At 44.6% G+C, this 12,500-nt stretch overlaps 2 protein-coding genes across 2 annotated transcripts in view; both read right to left on the bottom strand.

Moving 5' to 3' along the window:
* The window catches only part of LOC123498896 (GTP-binding protein Di-Ras2-like), a 98,717-nt gene that overhangs the window by 60,025 nt on the left and 26,192 nt on the right, over window positions 1-12,500 (bottom strand). The gene's annotated exons all lie outside the window — the stretch shown is intronic.
* Window positions 9,050-11,017, bottom strand: LOC123498895. The gene has a single exon (XM_045246426.1). The coding sequence runs from the start codon at window positions 10,833-10,835 to the stop codon at window positions 9,297-9,299; it is 1,539 nt and encodes a 512-aa protein (XP_045102361.1). The 5' UTR covers window positions 10,836-11,017; the 3' UTR covers window positions 9,050-9,296.

The raw sequence follows: 12,500 nt of genomic DNA, 5'->3' as shown, positions 1-12,500 counted from the left end.
ATAATGCAACAAGACCGAAACATTTTCAGAATTTCATTAGTATCTATTCTCTCGCCTCGATCTCCGCCTCCTCCTTGACCCAAGAGAGCCTCATACAATAACCCAGCAGCAGCTTAGGCCGGCCCTTCATTGCTCTTCATAGATGGTGACCTAAGAAGGAGTGATAGTGCTAAGCCTGCCTGCTCTCTCTCTCTCTCTCTCTCTCTCTCTCTGGTGTAATAATGCTGAGGTCCTCAAGACTCCTGAGGGCGCGTTGAATGGACCTGTATAGTCTATTTTCTTCACCCCGACCAAGCTAATATATTCTTCACCTCACCTCTACACTCTCCTCCTCACCTTTACTGTACAGTCCCCTCCCACTCACCTGTGTAATAACCTATTCACCATACGTACTATAACCTCACCACTACCACCACCACCACCACCACCACCACCGCCACCACCACTCCCCAGGGACTCTGAAGACCTGCTGAAGACCCAAAGGTATTGCAAGTCCAGACATTCCCAAGGGAGGAGACTGAGACCTCTTTCAACTTTGTGTGTGTGTGTGTGTGTGTGTGTGTGTGTGTGTGTGTGTGTGTGTGTGTGTGTGTGTGTGTGTGTGTGTGTGTGTGTGTGTGTGTGTGTGTGTGTGTGTGTGTGTGTGTAACAGGAAATTGTGATGGAAAAACTTGCGGAGGTTCTACAAAAAGAGGGGGATATAAAAGAGAAAAAAAAAAAAAACACCTCTTGACAACCTTTGAGGAAAAACATATAAAAAAGAAGACCAGGAAAGAATAACATGAATAACGAAAAGGAAGAAAGGAAGGAATAAGAGAGAGAGAGGAAGAGAGAGAGAGAGAGAGAGAGAGAGAGAGAGAGAGAGAGAGAGAGAGAGAGAGAGAGAGAGAGAGAGAGAGAGAGAGAGAGAGAGAGAGAGAGAGAGAGAGAGAGAGAGAGAGAGAGAGAGAGAGAGAGAGAGAGAGAGAGAGAGAGAGAGAGAGAGAGAGAGAGCATGTGTGTGAGGAGAGGAAAGAAAGAAACGGGTCTCACTATTGTGTTTCAAGGGCTGTGAGTGACAAAACATTACGGACACACCTGCATTACGATGAGGGACAAAAGGATCACGTCAGGAAAGTGTAAAGGACGAGGCGGCGGGAGGTGCAGAGATGAGCCTCGCCCCTCATGCCACTGTTGTGAAAGAGGTGGCGAGGCTCGGTGATCCTTGTGTAGAGATGAAGAGATGAAGAGATGAGAGATGAGAGAGAGAGAGAGAGAGAGAGAGAGAGAGAGAGAGAGAGAGAGAGAGAGAGAGAGAGAGAGAGAGAGAGAGAGAGAGAGAGAGAGAGAGAGAGAGAGAGAGAGAGAGAGAGAGAGAGACGCCTTATATTGTTCACTACACCAAGGAGAATTATCTTGAAGCATATTCGTGTCATTACAGCAATGTCACTGGCGCTGCATATGATGGATGTGCTCACTGCCAGGCGTTGCTGTGTGTCTTCTGGAGTGAAGAGCACCACAGGGCCAGCAAGAGGTGCAATGTCACAGCAACACTAGCAACACGAGGCTCATGTTCACCAGAGTCACGAGTTGAAACATTGGAAGCATAAGAAAGATTTGACACATTCATGAATAATTAAGAGTAGATAAAAACTGAGAAAAAACAAACACATGTAGGAAGAGAGAAAAAGAAAGTGAGAGAAAAAGTAAAGAGAGAGAGAGAGAGAGAGAGAGAGAGAGAGAGAGAGAGAGAGAGAGAGAGAGAGAGAGAAACAGACAAGACATGGTAGAACGAAAAATAGAGCAAAATGTGGTCTGTAGTCTCTCTCTCTCTCTCTCTCTCTCTCTCTCTCTCTCTCTCTCTCTCTCTCTCTTTACAAGCAGCTCAAGGTCGTGCGGTGAATCTAGCGAGCAACGCGACACTCCACCTGAATCTCACGGGATGGGAGGAGACGAGCGGATGTTTGCAGGGCGGCGGTGAATGATATGTATTTATATTGCTCCCTCACCCCTCACCTATTGCCCCTCGTACCCCGCACCAGGCACCTTCACACCAGAGCAAGACCAGATATCACGCCTCCCTCACCCATTAAATTCACTTCCCTCCTCCCTCCACCTACTCGCTCTCTCTCGCATTCTCTCTTTCTCTCTCTCACCCCACCACTTCCCCGAGCTACCATTACGTTCCTCCTGCTGACGCTGAAGAGGGATATTGAAGTAGGTGGGAGTGAAAGAACGGAAAGAGAGTGAGAGGGAGTGAGAGTGAGTGAGGGTGAGTAAGAATGAGAAAAGGACATGGAAAGGTGTGTGTGTGTGTGTGTGTGTGTGTGTGTGTGTGTGTGTGTGTGTGTGTGTGTGTGTGTGTGTGTGTGTGTGTGTGTGTGTGTGTGTGTGTGTGTGTGTGTGTGTGTGTGTGTGTGTGTGACCTATAAAACCGGCTGAAAGATATATAGCGTTGATTGACTTTTTCCTTCTTTCTTTCTTCCTTTCTTTTCATTGATAGATGTGCGAGTCTATCTATATCTATCTGTTCCCGGCGTGGCATAGAGGACAACGATAAGACGCCACTGGGCAGAGAGGCAAAGAAATATGTATTAGCGCCTGTTTTGATCTTTCTCTTGGAGGAATAAGAAAAGTAAAGAAGAGAAAAAAAAACAACCACAATAATGTTTTTCCTTGCCTTTTCTCTCTTTTTTCCCACTATCAATACCCGTTTTATCACCAAGGAGAGGAAAACAAGGGGAAACAGATAGAAAATAGCCAGATCACTATATAATTTATTATCGCTAACAATACAACGTGTCTTCGCTATCCATGTATTGCATCGCGTGTGTTTTTTGACCGAGTATTTTATGACAGCTCCGGAAAGGGTCAACAAATCTGGTGCTGCTTGTTTTTCTTCTGTTTTCCTTGATGGTTTGTGTTGCCTCGTCAATTAACCAGATGAATTTAAACTGCATGAGGACTATTTCTTATTGTTTCATTCATTGTATACGCTCACAAACACTCTCTCTCTCTCTCTCTCTCTCTCTCTCTCTCTCTCTCTCTCTTGTTTACTTGTTTAAATTAAGTTATTTTACTTTTGGTTAGGTTAGGTTGGGTTAAGTTGGGTTGGATTGAGTTGGGTTAGGTGAGGTTAGGGCTTGGATGGGGTTGGGTTGGGTTTTGTTGGGGGTTAGGTTAGGTTAGGTTAGGTTGGGTTAGGTTGGGTTGGGTTGGGTTAGGTTTGGGGTTGGGTTAGGTTAGGTTGGGTTAGGTTGGGTTAGGTTGGGTTAGGTTAGGTTGGGTTGGGTTGGGTTGGGTTGGGTTAGGTTGGGTTGGGTTGGGTTAGGTTGGGTTGGGTTAGGTTAGGTTAGGTTAGGTTGGGTTAGGTTGGGTTAGGTTAGGTTAGGTTAGGTTGGGTTGGGTTTGGGTTTGGGTTAGAGTTGAATATCAGTGGCGTTCGTTTCTCATCAGGATACTCGACAGGGGAATGGATATGGTAGGTATCGCTTTCCATGTTAGTTTCCGAGGCATTCCCTTCTCGCAGGTACAGTATTCCGCCGGTAATGGTTATGTTGTATTCCACCCATTGTACAGCCTCACAGGACCTGCCAGCCACCCATTCACTAAGTCAGCCAGATAGCCGGACAGCCATCAAGTCATCCAGCCAGCCAAACAGCCATCCATTTAGTCAGCCAGTTACCCAGACAGACATCGTCAGTCAGCCAGCCAGACAGTCATCCAGTTAGTCAAACAGGTAGCCAGACAGCCAGCCAGTTAGCCAGCCAGACAGCCATCCAGTTAGCCAGTCAGCAAGTCAGGCAATCAGTCAGAACGTCATCCAGCCAACCAACCAGCCAGCTAGCAAGTCAATCAGTCAGTCTATCCACTCATCCAATCACCCATCCAGTCAGTCAGTCAGCCAGCCAGCCAGCCAGCCAGCAAGCAAGCCAGCCATTTATCCATCCATCCAGCCAGCTATCTATCTATCCAGCCAGCCAGCAAGCCAGCCAGCCAGCCATCCATCTATCCAGCCAGCCAGCAAGCCAGCATCAAATAGTTATATAGCCGCAAGACTAACAGTTTGAGTAATGAGCACTTAAGTGTGGGAAGCGTTAATTCACACAAGTTACGTATGTATTCCGCTTCGCTTCACCCGCCCGACCGCCATCACCACCACCGCCACCACCACCACCACCACCACCACCACCACCACCATCACCACCACCACCTGCAGGAAGCGAAATTCCGAGTCCCAAGTAACTTTAGCTTTGTCGCCGCTCATCAGTCCAAAATTATTACCAAAATTTGCATAATGTTATACTTACTTCGTCTCCTCATATGTAGAATTTCACAGTCCTGCTCCACCACCACCACCACCACCACCACCACCACCACCACCACCTCCTCCTCCTCCTCTTTAATTTCCCACTTCTTCCTTCCTTCTCCTTCTCCAGTCTCCCCTCCTCACCACTCACTCTCCATTTTATCTCCCTCCTCCTCTCAAATTTCCCAGTTCTTCCTTCCTTCTCCCTCTCCAGTCTTTCCTCCTTACCCCTCTCTCTCTCTCTCTCTCTCTCTCTCTCTCTCTCTCTCTCTCTCTCTCCATTTTACCTCCATTCCTCCTCGTAAGCTCTTTTCTCACTACTTTCTCCTTTTTTCTCCTCTCCTTTCTCTCTTAACTCTTCATTCCCCATCCCTTCCTGTTCCTTTCTCTCACACCAGTTCTTCTTCCTCTCTTAACCTCACTTTGACTAATTCTTCATCCCATCTCCCTTCTTTTCTCCTCCCTCCTCAGCTCTTCTCGCTCTCAATGCCATGACTGTCGCTACTTGTCAATTAAAGAACTGCTGTTATCTCGGTCTCGTTGTTCTTCGCTCTCAGTGTTGGTTGTTGGTGCTACGTGTAAGTCAACGAGTGTCCGGGTGAAGCAGTGAGGTCTATGTGGTTTATTGGTGCTTGAAGATTTTTTTAGCAGAGTCATAGCAGAAGGAGGGTTGGTTGACTGCTTGGTGGATTTACCCGGTGGTTGATTAGATGTGTTGTGGTGGGAAATTATGTTGCATAGTTAGTTAGTTAGGTGGGTAGTTAGATAGTTAGTGGCACTCCCTATTGATTGCTATTTCTATTTCAAGATCTCCAGTTTTTATTCCAATGGGTTACTGTTCACATGATTCTTTTGCGTTGTTGTAATAAGAGTAGATAATCAAATGACATCGAAACGTACCGAAATTTTTCAATAAAACTGACAAGATTGTTTGGTTTCCCACAATCCTGAAATAATAAACAAAAAACTAGTTACACGAAATACTACTACTACTACTACTACTACTACTACTACTACTACTACTACTACTACTACTACTAATAATAATAATAATAATAATAATAATAATAATAATAATAATAATAATAATAATAATAATAACAATAATATTAACAATAATAAAGCGTTTCAAATTACGAGTATATGAAACAAAGGAACATCTGTGGTAGTGAGAATTACGAGGAGGAGGAGGAGGAGGAGGAGGAGGAGGAGGAGGAGGAGGAGGAGGAGGAGGAAGAAGAACAAGAACAAGAAGAGGAGGAGGAAGAGGAGGAAGAGGAGGAGGAGGAGGAGGAGGAGGAGGAGGAGGAGGAGGAGGAGGAGGAGGAGGAGGAGGAGGAGGAGGAGGAGGAGGAGGAGGAGGAGGAGAAGCAAAAAGGTTATATGTGTGTTAATGTTGTGTTTAGTAAGAGGTGGAGGCGAGTGATTAAGATAAGCATCAGATTTGCACCTCTTAATCATGGAGAGAGGTTAGAATATTCTCTCTCTCTCTCTCTCTCTCTCTCTCTCTCTCTCTCTCTCTCTCTCTCTCTCTCTCTCTCTCTCTAATTAGTCAGGACAGGACAGGTAGGAGTACATTAAGTGATTGCACAACACACCTGCTCACTCTATCGTCGCCTTTAATAACTATGAGTGCAGTCTTTCAGTCCGCCTTCGAGTTCTTTACAATGAGGAAGCACGTCTATGTATTATTCCTATTGCCATTCCTCTTATACTGAACACTTGGCTGCGACTGTCTCACCACCACCACCACCTCTACCACTACTACCATTCCAGCATGTCTCTTCACGTCAGTAACACCGGCATTACAACCCAATCTTTTTTTCCTTCTTTTTTTTTCCTCTCTCTCTCTCTCTCTCTCTCTCTCTCTCTCTCTCTCTCTCTCTCTCTCTCTCTCTCTCTCTCTCTCTCTCTCTCTCTCTCTCTCTCTCTCTCTCTTTCCTATACTCAAGGTTAGTTTTCACGTATTTATTTTTGCACTAGTCTATCAAATATCCTTGTAGTTTATGTTAAAAAATTTGTTTCTTATTTCCTCTTATTTTCTATACTTAACTACTTTATTTTTTTAACTGTAGTGTTTTAAGTATTCTGTATATTTGTGGGCCTTTTTTTCTGTACTTTTTATTTTGTCCTTGAGCGATGTCCATTCTACATATACAAGTACATAAGAAATGGAAAACAAAGGACAAAATGAAACTGCTATTCACCATTTCCTTGTGTGTGTGTGTGTGTGTGTGTGTGTGTGTGTGTGTGTGTGTGTGTGTGTGTGTGTGTGTGTCCATGCAAACCATCTTAGCAGTGGTTTCAGTGTTGGCAGATCTTGGCAGTGAAAGAATTGAATATTAGCATTAACCAAAGCGTCTCAAGCAAAATAGATATGAAAAAAAATAACCTCCCATTCTTTATTACCTTTTGTGTGTGTAAGAAAACGATCACAGTAACAAGGTTTAATTCTAGGCGTCATACTAAACAACTCCCTATCTTGCTATCAACATTTATCCCATTCTTTGGCTAACTCTCTCGACCTTGTTTGGGGACTGGCATCTAAATGGGCCTTCATCTTTAATTTCTTTGTTGCCCTTCATCAGTTTTCCCCTTTTACACTAAGAAAAAAAAAGACCTTAAGCTCGTCATTCTTTCATTTAACAATGATTAGTTTACCATCAGGTCATGAATACTGTACTTGATTATCTTAGTTCTGTATGGCCCTGATGGTGCCACAGTACGTACAAACCAATCAATGAAGCGTCCTGTCAGTAGCAAAGGCACCACCGCCCACCGCCCACCGCCCACCCACGCAAGAAGAAGAAGAAAAAAAAAAAAAAATAATTCCTTAAGCGTCACCTCTGAACGTAAAAATAGAAGAAACTTTGTGACGGCGATTAAAATGCTAATTCGAAAAGTAATCAAAGAAGCGTGAAGGCAAAACTCAGAGAAATTAGCCAGCACGATGAATGGGAGAGTGGAAACAGTAAACAGTGCTGAGCCTCACATTGTAAAGGTAAACGTATGCACCAAAAGATGAATGAAAGATCACGGTTAGGATTCCACAAAACATCGTTATGGTAGATTACATACACGGAAGATGTGAGAGTACAGTGCTTATTAAAAAGGAAGGTAATATAGTGCCTGAATGAAAGATGAATAAGAGATCACGGTTAAGATTCGATTCCACAAAACATCATTATGGTAGATTACATACACAGAAGATGTGAGAGTACAGTGCTTATTAAAAAGGAAGGTAATATAGTGCTACACTCAATACTACTTAAATGAAAGATAAACGTATGAATAAGAAATTACTTTTAGGATTCCACGAAATGTCTTTATGGTCTAATACCTACACGGAGGATATGAGAGTCGAGAGTACTGTGCTTATTAAAAAGGGGGAATATAGTGCTACACCCAGGACTAATTGATGATGGAGTAGAGAAGGAAACTCGACAGTACTTTGCTCACAGAGAGGAAATGAGTTTACTGTTTAAGAGAGTGAACCTAGTGGTATACCGATTGCTAGCTGGTGGTGGAATGGGGAGAATAGGAACGAAATGAACATAATAGTAATTTGACGACAGAGTGGAAATGATTGTAGAGTTTACTGAAAAGTAGTTCATAATAAAAAAAAACAGAGAAAATGAAAAATAAGAATCGAACAAGAAGGCAGTGACAAATAGAAGAAGAAGAAATGAAAAATAGAAACACAGAAGAAATAACGGAAAGAGAACATAACAGTGATAAAAAGGAGCAAATACATGAAAAAACAACAGTATTGAAATAAACACAAGAAAGAAAAGATATTAGAAGCAGAGCGCAACAGGAAAAGAATAGAAAGGGACGATAATGAAAAGAAAAACGAAAAAAAAGTTAAAGAAAGAGAAGAACGAGAATGCAAACACGAGAGAAACATAATTAACGGTGACAAGATAAGAAGGAACAAAAATATGAAAAACGTGAAGGAAAATACGATATATGGAACAGATGAAGTTTTGCTCACCTAAGAATCACCGACAATGGCTTAATGAACTCACCTGTGCCCGCCCCACACCTGATGTTCGCACGCTCACCTGTAGCAAGAGAAGAGATGGTGGTTAGTTAAGCACGCACAAACACACAAACAAACACAAGCACACCCAAACAAAGGCACCAGGAATAGGTACAGTAGTAGAAGAAGGAGGCGGAGGAGGAAGAAATTAATAGAAAAGAAAGAAACATGACAGTCAAGTACTGAATTCGACTTATCCTCCTCAGTCTAACACAATACACACACACACACACACACACACACACACACACACACACACACACACACACACACACACACACACACACACACACACACACACACATACACACACACACTGCCAAAGTCCCGATCAAAAACATTAAGAAAAAAGATTTCCTGACAGACTAAAATTATTTAATCAAAGTATCAAATTGGTGTGCGCAGTATTTTCTTTCATTTTTCTGTTATTTCTTTATCTATTTCGTCCAATGGTACGAGATTTCCTGCAGAGAGAGAGAGAGAGAGAGAGAGAGAGAGAGAGAGAGAGAGAGAGAGAGAGAGAGAGAGAGAGAGAGAGAGAGAGAGAGAGAGAGAGAGAGAGAGAGAGAGAGAGAGAGAGAGAGAGAGAGAGAGAGAGAGAGAGAGAGAGAGAGAGAGAGAGAGAGAGAGAGAGAGAGAGAGAGAGAATGGTCATGTAAAAATTTCTCTCTACGATACACACAGAGTAGTGGCAATGATACAGTGTGCTGACAGTGTTAAAAGAAAGAAAAATAACATCCGAGTGTCAATCAGTGTTGCTCCCCGTCACTCTCTGCCTGAGGGAGTGAATGGCCTCGTCTCCGCGGGACAAGAGTAAGTCGTATAATTTGACAAGCCGCAACTGATTCTGAAGAGAAAGGTCGGCGCCGCGGTGACAGCGAGCGACGGGCCAGTTAATCTTCTCCATGAGGTTGTCGTGTTCCTCCAGCATGAACTGGCGTGCCTTGAGGCGCCGCACCTCTGTCATCACGCCGAACACGTAAGTGAAGGTAAAATTAAAGAGCACCAGGTACAGCACCACGGAGGCCAGGAAGAAGAAGTCTCGCCCCACCCCGGTGCACAGATCATCAGGTCACTGTAGTCCATGTTCCCTGAGAACTCAAACTTGAGCAGAGTAATGAACGCCTGAGTCTTCTCGCTGAACAGTGAGGTGCAGGTGCCGAAGAGAGTGTGGCCGATGACCGCGAACACGAAGTTAAGGAAGAGGTAGTACAGGATGAAGGGCAGTGAGTACTTTAATGCCTTTCTGATAGACACAGCCAGCAGCGTCACCTCGAGCCACTGGTAGTTCTCGTACTGGCAGAGGTGCAGTAAGCTCAGCACCACCAGAGCAATGCCAACCACTTGCGCGGTCTTGTTCTCGGCCATCAAGTACTCGAAAGGGAAGTGTCGATCTGCGTTCATCAATTGTTCCATCTTCCCCAGCCGCGTGTAGTTCCTGGGCTCTGAGGGCAAGGAGTTCAGGACCTCTTCATACCTCACCACAACGTTTGCCTGCGAGTAAAGGCGGTATATCGTCAGTGCCACGGTAATCAGGGTGAGGAGGCACCGCTTCATACGACCCTCCTTAGGTTCCCATCGCAGCCGCAGAAGAATCAGGGCCAACACCAGCCCGGGAAACACCAACAACTTACTGTCGTCAATCGCACCGTGGTAGTCTCCTCTCCCTGCGACTCCCAGAAAGTGACCGGTTTCAATTTTATGAGTGGGCCACCACCTGTTCAGATCAAACTCCTCGAAAGCCACGGTGACTCGCACGAATATGTCGAAATACACGTTGTAAAAGACCACTTCGATTTGAATGAGACGCGTCGATTCATCTACAAGTTTGTCAAAGAGCTGCTTGTTGAGCGGAGCAAGACACTGCGTGGCGTACTCCTCGAGTGGCATGACGGTGGCGTTTGGCCGGGGAATGTCAAGCACGTAGCCGTCCAGAGGATACTTACAGTTAAAGCACGACTGACTGTCTAGATAGTCCAGCTGCGCATCCTGCACGTACTTCATGGTGATGTTGGTGAGGTTGAGTCGTGGCGGACACTGCACGTCATTAAGGGTCATGTTGGTCAAGTCTTTCTCTGAGTCTATTTGGCTCTCAATGTCGCCGTCCAGCGCGAGCCTGCCATAGCACTGGGTGTTGTGCACGGGATACAGACACGTGTCATTCTTGATATAGAGGAGCCTGACGCGCGGCCTCCCCACCAGCGTGTACACGTTCAGCTTAGGGTTTTCCACCAAACCCTGCAGGATGGCGCCGTGAGCCTCCTCCACCTGGTCCAGGCGCATGGGGGCGTTGAGCGCGTCGTCATCCACGTAGGAATCCTGAGCCGCGAGGTACAGCTGGCTGTGCTCCCAGATGTACTCCTTGACCGCGATCTGAAGGCACTGCAGGAGGAGCACGAGGAGGGTGAGGATGACGCACTGCAGGTGGCGCCGCTCCACGTCCTGCCGCACCCCAGCAGGACGCCGCCGCAGACCATCAGAACCGATCTCCGTGATGAACTTCATGATTCGCTACAGAACAGGTGAATTAAACACTAACACATCACCACCTACTAAGGGCAGTCTCCTCCGCCACGCCACTCACCCACCGGACTGTACTGTCTTCGTCTACTCCACTTCAGTTTCATCCATCACATAATATTCTTCTCGCTATTTGTGTTTGGATGGTTCATACGTGTGGTTCCTCTGATCTATTCTATTCTATTTATCAATTTTATATATATATTTTTTTTTTTACCTTTGTGCAGGCATCTCAGATATCTCATTATCCTTATGCCTCCTTCCTTCCTGGTTCACCTTATCAAAGGCAGAACACTAACAGCGCACTCTTCCGCCTCACGACTCATTCACAAACACAGGGTACCACATCAGGCCTCCAGGTGGTAGCAGCAGCATTTAAGAGGAAGTAATGAAACACGATGGAACAGGACCGTGGACTTTGAACATCCAGGAAGTGACCTACTGAGATAATGCCGCTATATAATGTTGCTCATGTTATTTGTGCTGCTCGTCATGTTGTTGTTGCTGTTGTTGTTGTTGTTGTTTTGTTATTGTTGTTATTGTTCTTGCTGTTTTTTGTTAGCAGCACCAACAAAAGTAGTAGTACTAGTAGTAGTAGTAGTAGTAGTAGTAGTAGTAGTAGTAGTAGTAGTAGTAGTAGTTGCTGTTGTTTTTGTTAACAGCACCAACAAAAGTAGTAGTAGTAGTAGTAGTAGTAGTAGTAGTAGTAGTAGTAGTAGTAGTTGTTGTTGTTGTTGTTGTTGTTGTTGTTGTTGTTGTTGTTGTTATTATTGTTGTTTTTGCTGTTGTTGTTGCGGTGGTGGTGGTGGTGGTGGGATGGTGGTGGTGGTGGTGGTGGTGGTGGTGGTGGTGGTGGTGGTGGTGGTGGTGGTGGTGGTGGTGGTGGTGGTGGGTGGTGGTGGTGGTGGTAGTAGTAGTAGTAGTAGTAGTAGTAGTAGCAGTAGTAGTAGTAGTAGTAGCAGTAGTAGTAGTAGTAGTAGTAGTAGTAGTAGTAGTAGTAGTAGTAGTAGTAGTAGTAGTAGTAGTAGTAGTAGTAGTAGTAGTAGTAGCAGCAGCAGCAGCAGCAGTAGCAGTAGCAGTAGCAGTAGCAACAGTAGCAGTAGCATTATCAGTATCAGTATTAGCAGCAGCACCAGTAAGGGCCGTGTTAGTCATATGGCAGCAGGTCAGTCTTGGCCACAAGATAACACACCAACCCCCTCGTAGCTGACCGATGAAACTGAGACAAACACCTCAGAGTCTGCGAACATTAGTGCCTCTTGTGAGCACGAAAAAATAAAAAACACTGGTCTTACTCTCTTATCTTTTACACATGTCTCTTATTATTACCAGCAGGATATTTTGTTCAAGGCATTAGAAGTGGCAACTATGAGCTTTCCTTTCCTCTATATCCAGTATTCATTAACAAAAACCTGCAAAAAAAGAAAAAAAAAGTAGACATGCGCACTTAATCTAAATATTACCATCTTCTTATGAATAGGAAATGTGTTTATCTACTTAAATAGTCTACATGTGTCTTGTGTTTCCTATCACCATTACTCCTTCAAGTTCAGGATCTTATATGACTTTTTTCGATGTTAAGAATGTGTAAGTTTAATCTGCCTCCGGTTAAGTCAATTTTCCTCCTTGTGATCAATAATAATTTAGTGA

The sequence above is a fragment of the Portunus trituberculatus genome, chromosome 48, assembly GCF_017591435.1.
Source record: "Portunus trituberculatus isolate SZX2019 chromosome 48, ASM1759143v1, whole genome shotgun sequence".
NCBI classification, from domain to species: Eukaryota; Metazoa; Arthropoda; class Malacostraca; order Decapoda; family Portunidae; genus Portunus; species Portunus trituberculatus.
This window is presented reverse-complemented; position numbering and strand designations above follow the sequence as displayed.